General features: G+C 47.8%; 1 protein-coding gene across 1 annotated transcript in view; it reads left to right on the top strand.

Annotated features, from left to right (window-relative positions):
- DUSP22 (dual specificity phosphatase 22) overlaps positions 1–12,462 on the top strand; it is a 46,890-nt gene that overhangs the window by 224 nt on the left and 34,204 nt on the right. The window contains exon 2 of the mRNA XM_007448306.1: positions 11,753–11,786. Coding sequence (XP_007448368.1) covers positions 11,753–11,786 — 34 coding nt within the window. The remainder of the gene's footprint in view (positions 1–11,752; positions 11,787–12,462) is intronic.

The raw sequence follows: 12,462 nt of genomic DNA, 5'->3' as shown, positions 1-12,462 counted from the left end.
CCTGCGTTTGCGAGGCCCCCGGGCCCCGCCGCTTCCGGCTTGTGGCTGAGAACTAGCCGTGCCCTTTAGCGGCGCCGGCGCTTGGTCTGCCCCGACTGGGGCTGAGCTCACAAGGATTGTGGTTTCTGCCTTTCCTCCCCTCCCCTTCACCCCCAGACTCGGCTCTTGAAGCATCACCACCCACATCATTACTAAAGTGGAGTAGATAAGTGTCTTCTCTTCCGTAATTTCCTCTTCCCAGATTTTTTTTTCCCGTGTGCGCAGATAACTTTTTCTTGTGGTCAGAAAAGTTGACAGAGGCCTAAATCCTGAGGTGCTTTTAATTCCCTGGGGGGCGGGGGGGGGAGCGGGTGGTGAGAGCACAGATTCAGAGCTGATTTATTCGGATCGTGTGGTTTCTGCCCAGGGCGACCTGTGCCTTCTAGAATAGAAAACCCGGCTTGCTCTGCTCTCCGGCGCCCCAGACCCTTCTTCCGAGGCCGTGGGATGGTCTGTGCCTTTGCTGCCGGTGGAGGGGACCAGATTCCAGCTCTTACAGTTGAGAGTTGCTTGGGGTGTATTCATGTCAAACGCAAGGTTAAGGAGCTTTTGATCTGGTACTGCTGGTTTAAAGAAAAGACTTACAAAACTTTTTTTAAAAAAGCCCTCATCTTCACGGGTCTTTGAAATGGTCCTGGATCAGAGATGAGTCTCTGGTCTGCTTCTCTTCCCCGGTGTATTCCACTCACCCGCGTCCCCGCGCACTTTCAGCTTCCCTACTGGGTGGGTTTAAAGCTGATTTGTCAGCCCTGGGGTTCTTTCAGCTGGAGTGTTAGCAGTCCAGGCAGGTAGGAAAGGTACCCACTTAACTCTTCACCTGCCACGTCAAGTTCACTGTCATGGAGACTCAGTTTATATAAAAGGGCGATTGTGTGGTTTGGGCCTGCGTACCGGAGGTTTTTTGGTAACCAGAATGGTATTCCTTGTGAGGGCTTTTTTGGTGGGAAGGGTGGGTGGAAAGAGACTCTTTCTTTCTTGGGTAAGTACTTGCAGTATGTATGTCCCCATTAGCACTGGAATCTGTCAGCACCATGCGCTTCTGCTTTTTTAATGCAAACAGAACAATAAAGGGGCTTCTGCGAGTTTGTGGGCTCTGTTTGCCTTCCCATTAGTTATGGCCATACCTCAGCTTTACTTTGTTTTTTTCCTACAGTTACTTCCCCTTGAGGTGTTCACTCTCCACCTCTTTCAGCATTTAATTTGTAATATTTTTCTATTATAACTCAAAGAATGTGTTTAGGCATACAAATCATTGCCTAAGTGTTCAAAATTAATTGCAGGCTTTTCAGCAAAAGCAGTCATATTCATATCATGATTTTTACCCTTCAAAGAAAGCACTACATTTCTTGATGATGTTATTCTCGTGACGTCTTATATTGTAAGTAGAGCCACTATCTCCAATGTAGAGACGGGGAAACATACAGACAGACAGATTTAGAGACACCATTAAATCAACGAGTTGTTATTGTGTACTTACTATTAGCCAGGTGCTGTACTGGTTGAGGGGGCTAGGAGAGGTGCAATGGTAAAAAACACAGACAGAGGTCTTTCACAGAACCTTCAGTATAGACCAGCAATTGCCCAATAGAAATATAATGTGAGCTATATACGTAACTTAAATTTTTCTAGTAGCCACATTAAAAAAGTAAAAAGAAACTAATTTTAATAATATATTTAACTGAAATATGTTGAGAATATTGTTGTTTCAACATTTAACCATGATAAAGTTACTCTTAGAATGGTTTGTATATTTTTTTTGGACTAAGTTTTCAAAGTCCGGTGTGTATTTGATACTTAAATCACATCTCATTTGGGATTAGCCACATTTTAAGTACTCAAAGCCACTGTGGCTAATGGCTACTGTATTACACAACACGGGTTGTGTGAATGTGTGTGTGTGTGTGTGTGTGTGTGTGTGTGTGTGTGTGAGAAAGAGAGAGAAAACAAACACAAGGTGGGGAGGAGTGAGGGCTCCAGAGGATAAGACAGGCAATTTCTTGAGAGTCAGGCAAGTAGATGTGATGAGCGCAACCCAGAAGCAGCGTCCAGTCCAGGCCAAGGGTTACGCTGGAGAACAGATGTTTAAGCTGAGATCTGAATTGCTCTAAGTCGCAAGGTTATTTAGTGGCAAAGTGGATTGCTGGAAGCGAGAAATTAAAAGCCTTAATTAGAATTTGCTCATGTGTTAGTGTGTGACTTGTAACTAGGCTTCATTTTTTCTGTTAAAAATAAAAAAAAAGAATGGTTGATTTGCAGACCTAGTGGAATTAGTATAAGGTGCTAGCCGTAGAAATGCTTTTCTAAGAACATTTATAGATAAAAACGCAGTGCCTTTGGAACTGAAAACTTTATTTGCCGTGTGTGTGCCCTGAGGTGCCTGGGACAAGATTTATTTCCAGTCTCACAAAAGTCGGTCATCCTTGGCAAAAGGAAACTTATGAACTAAACAATGCAGCAGTTTTTGAATACAGCAGTTTTTATTTCTATTCTTTGTCCTCGTGGAGGATCTTCTCATCAATACGCCCCCAGTCTCCTGTGTGGCAGAATATCGTGCCCATCTCAGTTAGGTGTACACAACGTGCTACTTGGAGAGTGTTAGGGGAAGAAGCATCTGTGTTCTGGTCAATTAAAGATGATGAGCTGGGCTTTCCTGGTGGCGCAGTGGTTGAGAGTCCGCCTGCTGATGCAGGGGACACGGGTTCGTGCCCCGGTCCGGGGAGATCCCACATGCCGCGGAGCGGCTGGGCCCGTGAGCCATGGCCGCTGAGCCTGCGCGTCCGGAGCCTGTGCTCTGCAATGGGAGAGGCCACAGCAGTGAGAGCAGAGAAGAGAATACAGCAGTTGTAATCTTTTTTTTTTTTTTTTGAGCCTCATACAATGTGCTGGCAGTTTATAAAATCTAAGCCTCACTATAGCCCTAGGAGTCAGTCTGTCTTATCTTACTCTCTGTGCAGATTAGGAAATGGAGACTCAGATTAAGTAGCATGTCTAAGGTCCTAATGCTAGGAAGTGGCCGAACTGGGTTTTGAACCCAGTTCCCACTGATGTTGAAGATAGTAGAAGTCTTTCTTTGAACTAGAATACCAGTTCATTCCAAGTGATTTCTGAAGACACTGAAAAAAGCTCCCCGGAGTCCCAAATTAGTTGCAAAATAGGAAAAGCCGTCTCCTCTCTCCCTTCATGTTGAAATTGCTATAAGGAGGAGAGGGTTAAGTCAGGCAACTACAACTATTTTTTCATTGTTTTTTGTGCAGTTTCCAAATAGATCCTCTAAAGTGACCAAAATTATAGTCACTGATGATCTTACGGTGTGCCAAGGCCTGTTTTGAGACTTCACCACATGGAGTAACTCATCGAATCCCCACCACAACTCCACGAAGCAGGTGCTGCCGTTTTCATCCCTGCTTTACAGATGACCTGGCCAGAGTCACCCATTGGGTGAGTGGCAGAGCCTGGATTCAAAGCCAGGTGGCCTAGCTCTTGGCTTCATGCAGATTGCCCCGCCTTGCTGCTGAAGGCCAGTCTAGCAAGTGTCTCTAGTAGGATTAGGTTAAACTAAACAGGCTGCTGCAAGCAAATGTGTTTCTGTGGAGCCTTTGAAAATTCCTAGTTGAGTCGAAGTTTTCTCAAAGGTCTGACCCCCAAATCTTTTGGGGGAGGGCCTATAAAGAAAAGTCCTCATTCTCATCTTATTAGTCTTAAGTACTATAATAGCCCATTAAAAACAAAAATCTAATCTCTCTGGCCAAGCATTCTATTAGAGAAATGTGCATGTTTTTATCTTGAGCAGCCTGAACTAATGATCTAAAAGTGGGCTGAAGCATTACCATCCTAGGGCAGGTTGTAAGGACCCAGCATTGGTTCAGTTCATCCAGCACACAGCTGCCCAGTCTGGGGGCCTTTTTGTTCCTCACTGCCCTGTTTCCCCTGAAAGCATCCTACCTGGTAGAAACAGATGCTGCCCAGTATTTCACGGGCAACTTGCTCATGGCAGCGGGAGGCAAACACTTAACTTGGTGCATCACTTTTCTATGAGAAGACACTGTTGTGAAAGAGAGGGGCAGAGCTATCAGAAAGCCTGATTTGTGGTGTCTACCACTCTGCTACTGCACGGGTGTGTTCTTGAACAAGTCACTCAGTGTTTCTGAGCATCAATTTCTTTATTGCCCTTGATTCATAGGGATGGTGGTTTGCTTAACTAGCCTCCTTATTTGGCTCTAAAATGAGTATAATGTTACTTCCCCCAATTACTACCCAGATTCTTGGGAGAAGCAAATGAGAATGTATTAGAAGACATTTTTGCAAACTGTAAAGTACAAATATGCACTGCTCTTAGTGTTCTTGGATTTTTCCCATCAACGGTGACAGAGAAGACATCTGCTTTAGATATGGTTGACACCTGTTTTAGGATGACTTCTCTTCTTAGGAAGACAAGGGAGTACAGTTAAGAAAGAAATATAGCCCAAGGGCAAAGAGCAAGGAGAATACGTCCCCCTATAGGCATAGCCCGTTCCTCAGCCTCTGCACTGTTGACACTTGGGGCTGGATCATTCTTTGATGTGGACCCCAGTGGGGGCTTCATGGCGTTGTGGTGAACAACATACCAGCCTCCACCCACTAGATGCCAGTAGCACTCTCCCCTCATGGTGACAACCAGAAATTTCTCTGGGCACTGCCAGATGTCCTCTGGAGGGTAAAACGACAGTTGAGAGCCACCGGCCTGGGGTTCTCCATTCACAATCTCCCGAGCCCTGTGTGATATGGAACTGAATCGTTATCAGAAGGTGGAATAAGGCTAAAGAGGTTGGGAAGCATGGTTTTAGTTTGGGAAAAGGGGCTGGAAGGTCAGACGTCCTTGTGCTGTTAGATGCCGCTGTTTCCACAGCAGAGCACCCGACGTGGCTGCCTTCATAACTCACTCGTCTGTGCGTTCACCAGTTCATCAAATCAGGTTATTGAATTCCTGCTATTGTCAAGGCACTGTGCTCGATCCTGTAGTGGGAAATAACATGAAAGACAAGACCCTGCCACCCAAATTGGTCTCAGGCAGCCTGCAGAGGAGTCCTGCAGGAGGGAGCACGCCGCAGGCGGCGCGGCTGTGGGCCTGGTGGATGCGTGGTTCCATGCTGGTGGCTTCTGTCTTCTCCACACCACCCCTTGAATGTTTTTTCTTCTCAATAGTACAGTTTTATTTCATTTTAAAGAAATAGATGCTTAAGGCACTGTTCCAAGTGCACACAAGAGTATTCTCGGATTCTTCCTTTCATGAATGCAAACTGTTAAGTCCATGGCCAAATGGCATTAAGAAAGTCTGTGACATTTAGACCTTCAGGGAATCCACCGAAGTCTTCCCCGTCGCCCCTGGCTTTGAAACCCACAGAGTCCTTTCTAACCTAGGAAGAGTTAAGATCCCCCGCCCCATGACCGTGTGCTGCTACTTGCTCAGGCATTTCATCTTACATCTGTTTGAGTGGTGCCTTCAGATTCCATGGCATCCTGAAGTATTAAGAAAAATGTTTAAAAAATAAACTCAAAATATTTCCTGTCTTAGAAGCAATGTTATTTTGTGCCCAAGTGCTTTTTTGTGGCGAAGGATTTGATTTTGTCCATGTGTCTGTGGTCAGCGTTAGGACAGTGTGGCTGTGAAGGATGCTGACCAAGAGGAGCCATCAGCCATGGTCAGGCAGGGTTTCTGCAGGATAACCTTCGTTATCTCTCCCAGACAGTGTTTTAGTAGAAAACAAGGATCATTTTTGACCAGCAGAATGTCAGAGAGTGTTTCCCTTTGTGGTGTGTTTCATCACCTTTTATTCAGTGATTATTGCTTCATGTGCCCATCTCTGGGCCTGGCTTTTGGGACACAGCAGGGAACAAGACAGACATAACCCCTGCTTTAAGGTCAATCAAAAAAGTAAGCAAACAAATGAAAAAAATTTAGGTAGTGATCAACGTGATAAATAAAATAAAACAGGGTAATGTGACAGAGGGTGCCAGGGAGTTTGATGGTCAGGGAAGACCTCCCTGGGAGCTGTTATCTCATATGAGACCTAAGTGACAAGCAGCCACCCAGGTGGATGATGGGGCATGAACATCCTCAGCAGAGGGAAAGAACAATGGTTTCCAAGGCCCAAGGATGGTTGGGACCAATTCTCTACTTTTCTTTTAGAGCCATGGAACATTCCCATATTGCATTTACAGACGTTTTCCTTGATCTATCCTTACTTCTCACTATGTGGTGATAACTTCACTCCCCCTGTGTTCTTGCTTCTGGCTTGAGTTCAGAGTTTCCATGAATTCACTGGTCAGGCACTTTGTCCCAGATGCACACTCTGCCCTTCCCTGGCCTCCCCCGTGAGCCAAGAGGAGCCATGAGCCTGCTGGAAAAATATTTCATTTCATTTTCTCTTTCTCTGTACTTAGGGATTACCAGCAACAATATACCAGGGGAGTCAACCAGTCAAATTTTTTGAGTTTCAAGTTTGAACTGAGGCTGACTGGTATAGAAATTTAAACATTTACGGGTTTTTATTCTCCTCGAAAACAAAAATGTAATTTCTCTGCCTGGCAATGGCCAGTTCTCCAGCCTTCCTGGATCTTGTTTTGTAATTTTATATGGAAGAAACTACAGAAACTGGGATTGAGCAATTTGCTTTCTATTTCCAGCCCCTGATTCTGTAGCTTATTCTAATAGTCTGGAAAATGGAGTTAAAAGTTTACTGGCACAACTCTGTCCTCTCCTTATAATTAAAATATTTAAGTGCATGTAAAATGTGCATCTTAACATGATTTTTGGTAAGTTGCCTCCTTGATTTTGCTAAGTTCAGACCTCTGTCCTTGCCAGCGCTCTGCCCCGGCGTCTCTTCTGGGAGCCGCTCTCCTTTAACACCAGCCCCAGAGCCACTGGCCCTGAACAGAAAACTTCCCAGAGCAGAAAGGGGCAAAGCTTGATCTCTCAGGCCTCACTCATCATGGTTTTCCATCTTTCTCTTCCTTGCTTGGCCCCCTCCCACCTGACTCACGTTGTCTGCTTGTTCATTCGCTTGTTGAAGAAACATTTACTTAAGTATTTACTACCAATCAATGGAGAACCACTCAAGTTTAGAGAAAACATATTCACAAATATGATGCAGGCAGCAGATAGAGGTCATAAACTAGATGTCTATGGGTCATACTCAGCCTACAGATGTTTTATTTATCACAGTATTTAAGGTTTTAAAAAAATACAGTTGACAGTATTTGAAAATTGGGCTGTTTCCCATAAAACCCAGATGTTGGAATTGGGGATCCTGGCCTGAATCTCTGCATCATCACCTCGGCCAGGCATGGGGCGGAGGCTAAAGACATAGAAACCTCCATCCTTGAAGGTCTTTCTTGCTGAGGTGTCGAATTTCTGATAGCTACTTGGAGCCCTAAGGAGATTTTAACGTGAAGTCATGTGATCAGCTTTGCACCTTGAAGGAGGCTTGAGGAATCCTTTGGAGGGACCAGTCCAGAGGTAGGGAGGTCTCTAAGAGCTGTTGCAGTACGTCAGGCAGGAGCTGAACAAAGGCACTGCACCAGGGCCCAGAGGTGCAGACTAATTGGGGATCCATGGAGGAGTGGAAGTTAGTGCTGACTGAGGCAGGAGTGGTGTCCAGAGGAGGGAGGCGTCTCCTGTTGGCTCCTGGAGTGCCAGTGGGGCTGCCCTTGCACGTGAGTAGGGCTTTGCTAGTCTGTGACTTGCTTGAAGGTCTGTGCAGTTCGTTCGCATTTGTGCGTTTTTCTGGGTTGAACGGCCAACGTCAGGGTCCCTGGTTGTAAGCAACAGAATCCAAATGTGACCCCTTTAGGTAGAATAGGTCGGAAGGCTGGGAAGTCTGGAGAACCAGATTTAGGCTACCTGCCAGGAGCAGATCCTAGAACTGGTCTGGTGAGAGCATTTCTGCGGCTGCCCCAAGATGCTACTGCTGCTGCCAGTGGGTCCTGCATGTTCCACCTGCCCTGCTGCAAGAGAGGATGCTCTGAGTTGTCTCTGGATTCGTCTGGAGGAGCTGTGGAGACGTGTTGCACTTATGTCCCATGTCCCTGCTGTAGCAGGAAGGCAAATGGGAGTGAGCATCTTATGTAGGAAGAGCTGGGCTCTGCTTCTCACGAAGACTCCAGAGTGGGGATGGGGATTCTCCAAACACAGGAAAGGGCTTCGGAGGCTAGGAAACCAATAAAATAACTGTCAATTACAGGGTTTATAATTTTCAAACATACCCATGGGATGAGGGACCCCAAAGAGTGAGCATCTCTTCCCTGTTTAGAGAGAGTATTGGGAGCAGAGCAGGTGATACTCCAAGGTGGAACCAGGAGGGGATATTGGGAAAATAGGCGTTATCTGACTTGACTGGAGATTGAAGAGAAGTGGGGAATCCTTTAGAGGTAAGAAGCCATGTTGAAATTCTCGGCTCATTTTCAGTTTTGGCCTTCATTTTCTTGGGAAACGGTTTGCCAACAAACATTTTGACCTAGAAAATGACCCAATGAGAATATGGCTTTCAGAAATTAATTTGATGAGACAGAGAAGTTCAGTGGCTACTGCTCTAGCCTGTGAGGTTCTGCACTGGGACCCTTGGCCTCACAACCAAGGGGCAAGGGCCGTGATGGGACTTGGTAGCTCACTGAGAGCTACCAAGGGGAGCGGTAGCTGGGAGGGGGCTCCACGTTTTTCATTGTGGGTGATGGGGAGAAGGTGACACCGTGAGGGGACAGGTGGGATCAATAGTGGGGGTGGGAGGATAATGGGGTGCAGGGTGTGGAAGACGCCCTGGAGGTGAGTTCCAAAGGATGGATTCAAGGAACATACAATCAGTTCGAGAGCAGTAGAACCCAGAGATGAGCTAATCTCATGCCCCTGTTTTATTTTATTTGAAAATAATATGAAATATATTCACTTATGTTTAGTAGAGAAGGTAGCAGAAGTACAAAGAAGAAAAGCAAACATGGGCCATAATCTTTGCCCCAAATAACCCCACTTGACTTTCTGGAAAAACTAAGTTGAAGTAATGATGTGCACGATATGGAAAAGTGCTGACGGAAATCTAGAAGTGGTCTTTCCAGACCTCCCAGCCCCCCAGGTTCCCCTTCCAGAGGCGAGCACAATAAGGAGAGCATTCCTTTATATTTGTCATGATCTTCCCCAGATACAGTAGACAAAAATACTTGTCTCTAACAGCCACACACACCTAGCATCTCAGTGGCACTTAACCTAGAGCCTGAACACTTGCAGCGGCTGCCCCTCCTCTGCCCCTTCCGTCTCGCCTCCTTCACGCTTGCTCCCAGGAGAGACGGGCCTTCCTTCTCAGGGCTGGCTGTCTCCACCAACCCCTGCCTGTCCTGCCTCTCTCACAGCCTGCTTCTTTTAGACATCAGGGCCCCTGAGTGTCATCGCCTCCTGAAGGTCCTCGGGGACCCCAGAGTGGTCAAGGTGCCTCTTCCCTCCCTAGGCAAACAACTCAGCAAGGGAAGTGGGACACTGGCAGGGCCATGTCTCTCGGTCACACTGTATCCCGAGTGCCCAGAGGGTACCCGTGTGTGACAGGAACTCAGGAAACCATTCAGCCACTGTGATGCATTCTGCGACTTTGGGGAAGCAAACGTGCTCCATGACTGTGTTCTGGTCCATTGTAACTGTCAGCTGTATGAATTGGGAGACTGCTGTGGTCAGTGTTAGGAAAGAAAAATAATTTTGACACATTGCAAATGGCAAGGATGATTCTATTCAAGACCATTACAAGTGGGAGATGGAGCTCCACTCCCAGTGCAACCGGGGCAGGTGAGGGAGTGGGTGGAAATCACTGATGGAGCTTGATCAGATGCCAAGGGTGGAGGAGGAGGGGCTTGACTGGTACCAAGAGCGGGTGGGCGCTCGACACCTGGCTCAGCAGGGTTCTTGGCTAAATCTGGCCAAGGACCAGCCAGGTGGAGAAGACTCGAAGTTCGGTCAGGGAGGAAGTCTGTCCCCATCAGCCAGAGGAGCTGGGTGATGATTCTGCCCTTGAGTATCTAATAAAGATAGGAGAGACCCTGGAGAACCGCAGATGACACGTGAAAAAGCTCTGTGCAGGCAAGAGCTGCCAGAGATCGTCCGTTCGAGGCGTCTCCCAGGTGAACTTGCATTGTTCTTACGTTGTTTTAAAACAGGAATGGTGAACTATTTACTCCACCCTTCCTCCCAGGAGAATCCCAAAGACTGATTATGTTTCAAGAAAGAGCTGTCAAGTGTTTTAGTTCCTTGGCAGTTTCCCATCTCCTGCTTCCAGGGCTAACCCTGCCCGCCCCAGTGCTGTGACTCTCTCAGTCCCCTGGGGCACTCTCCAAGCCAGTTTTGCCTCCCAGGGTATTGAGTCAGCCAGAGTGACCACATGTCTCCGTGACGACGATGTCACTTCTGGATTTTGCCTTTTGTCCTAGATTATTAATAGTACCTCTTCTCACTCTCACAAGTGTCCTATTCTGGTCGATTCGTTCCTTGGTCCCCATGACAGACGCTGACCCTGGACCCAGTACTGCTGTGTCCCAGTAGATCCCCACAGTGACTTTTTAGCAGGCAGCTGGTTGTCAGGAAGATGCTTGAAGGAATCCAAGCACGTGAAGGACGTTACTGCCTGCTGCTTTCAGCTTTCTTAGTGGAAGTGGAAAAAAACAATAGGGAGTGTGAAGCAGATGGGGCTGAGAGGTGTGTGTAGCAGTGGTGCTGATGAGGGTGTCGCCAGGGCACCAGGGGTTGCAGTGAAGTGTCACCAAGGCCAGTGTGCTGTATGCACTTGGAAGTCATATAGGTGGTGTAGCTTCCAAAGCAGTGTCCGTATTGGATTTCAGAGCTTCCATACAGAGTGTTGGCAGGACAGGAATTAGCTTCGTGTTTTGCAAAGTGGGGGGTGCTTTAGGGTGAGAATTACAGTCACCCATTCCCATCTCAGGTCTACTGGATCATTCTGTGTGGAGCCTGGGGCTGGGGGCTCCCCAGAAACCTGAAATTTTAATAGATTCCGCTGATCCTGGTGGATATTCGGGCTTGAGAACCACTGCCTTAGAAGTAGACGTTTTGCAGCAAATGTGTGTTCTTATTAACGTGCACGTTTAGACAGTTCTTTCATTCATTTAGCAACTCTTTATTGAATGGTAATCACGGGCCAGGCCCTGGGCCAGGAGCTGGGTGTGCAGCCCAGCAGAGGGGACAGACCTCCACCTAGTAACGTCCATGACAGCATCACTGCAAGGGGAAGATGGTGGGCGCTGAAGCAGGGGTCACCCCAGACGCAGGGCTCAGGACAGGCCTCCCCAGGGCATGAGTCGGAGCTGGGGCCTGAAGGATAGCGAGAGCGGGAGTAGAGCTGCTACCTGGCTGCGGAACGGCATGTGCGAAGCCTCAGACTACAGAGGGCGGGTTTGCTGGAGCTGAGAGAGAAGTGGGAGAGGAGGAATTGGGGGGCGGGCAGGCAGGACGGGTGGAGGGGATGCTGGCGGCGCTTGGTTTGGGGCTGGACTCAGAAAGCCAATGAGCACTGCGAGCCCTGGAGACAAGGATGCTTGTCAACCGTGCTGTCCACCTGGGAAGGTGCTGGGAGGTGGGTGTGGTAGGAACAGGCCTGGGCTACGCTCCCACCTCCAGGAGGGCCCTGCCTCGTGCCAGATGCCGTCAGCCGCGGGCCTATAACACTCGCGTCTGGTCTGTGTCTCCCCCTAGATCCTGCCTGGCCTGTATATCGGCAACTTCAAAGGTGAGTTCTCCTTTTTTATTATTGTGGTAAAATATGCAAACTATTAAATATGCCATTTTAACCTCTTTTTAAGCGTGCAGATCAGTGGCATTAAGTACATTCACACCATTGTGCAGCCGTCACCACCATCCGTCCACAGAACTCTCATTTTCCCAACTGAATCTGTCTCCATTGGACACTAACTCCCCATCCCCCAACCCAGCCCCTGGAAACCACACCTCTCCTTTCTGTCTATGAATCTGATGGCTCTGGGGACCTCGTATGAGTGGAGTCATGCAGTATTAGTCCTTTTGTGACTGACTTATTTCACTGGGCATAACAAGGTTGATTTACTTTTGTAGCCTGCGTCAGAATTTCCTTCCTGTTTAAGGCTGAATAACGTTCCAGTGTGTGGATGAACCACACTGTGTTTGTCCATCACCTGTGGACGGACACTTGGACGCCCCTGCTAGTGGTGAGTTCACTGTTTTAAAGATTACCTTTAGGCTCTCACGCATGATGGAGTCCAGGTGTAGACGTCAGTTCATCCAGAGTCTGCTCTGGACGTGGCCACCACTGTGCTCTGGTCCTTGTACCCCGACACCTTGGCCAATGGCTGGCAGAGTGGCGTGGAGCCCTGCAGATTCCACCTTGACCTCTGACCTTCTTTTTAACTCTGCACGCTTGCTGGAGCTTT

The sequence above is a fragment of the Lipotes vexillifer genome, unplaced genomic scaffold (genome assembly GCF_000442215.2).
Source record: "Lipotes vexillifer unplaced genomic scaffold, Lipotes_vexillifer_v1.1 scaffold1196, whole genome shotgun sequence".
In the NCBI taxonomy this organism is placed as follows: Eukaryota; Metazoa; Chordata; class Mammalia; order Artiodactyla; family Lipotidae; genus Lipotes; species Lipotes vexillifer.
Note: the sequence above shows the minus strand (reverse complement) of the source record. Positions and strands in the feature narration are given on the sequence as shown.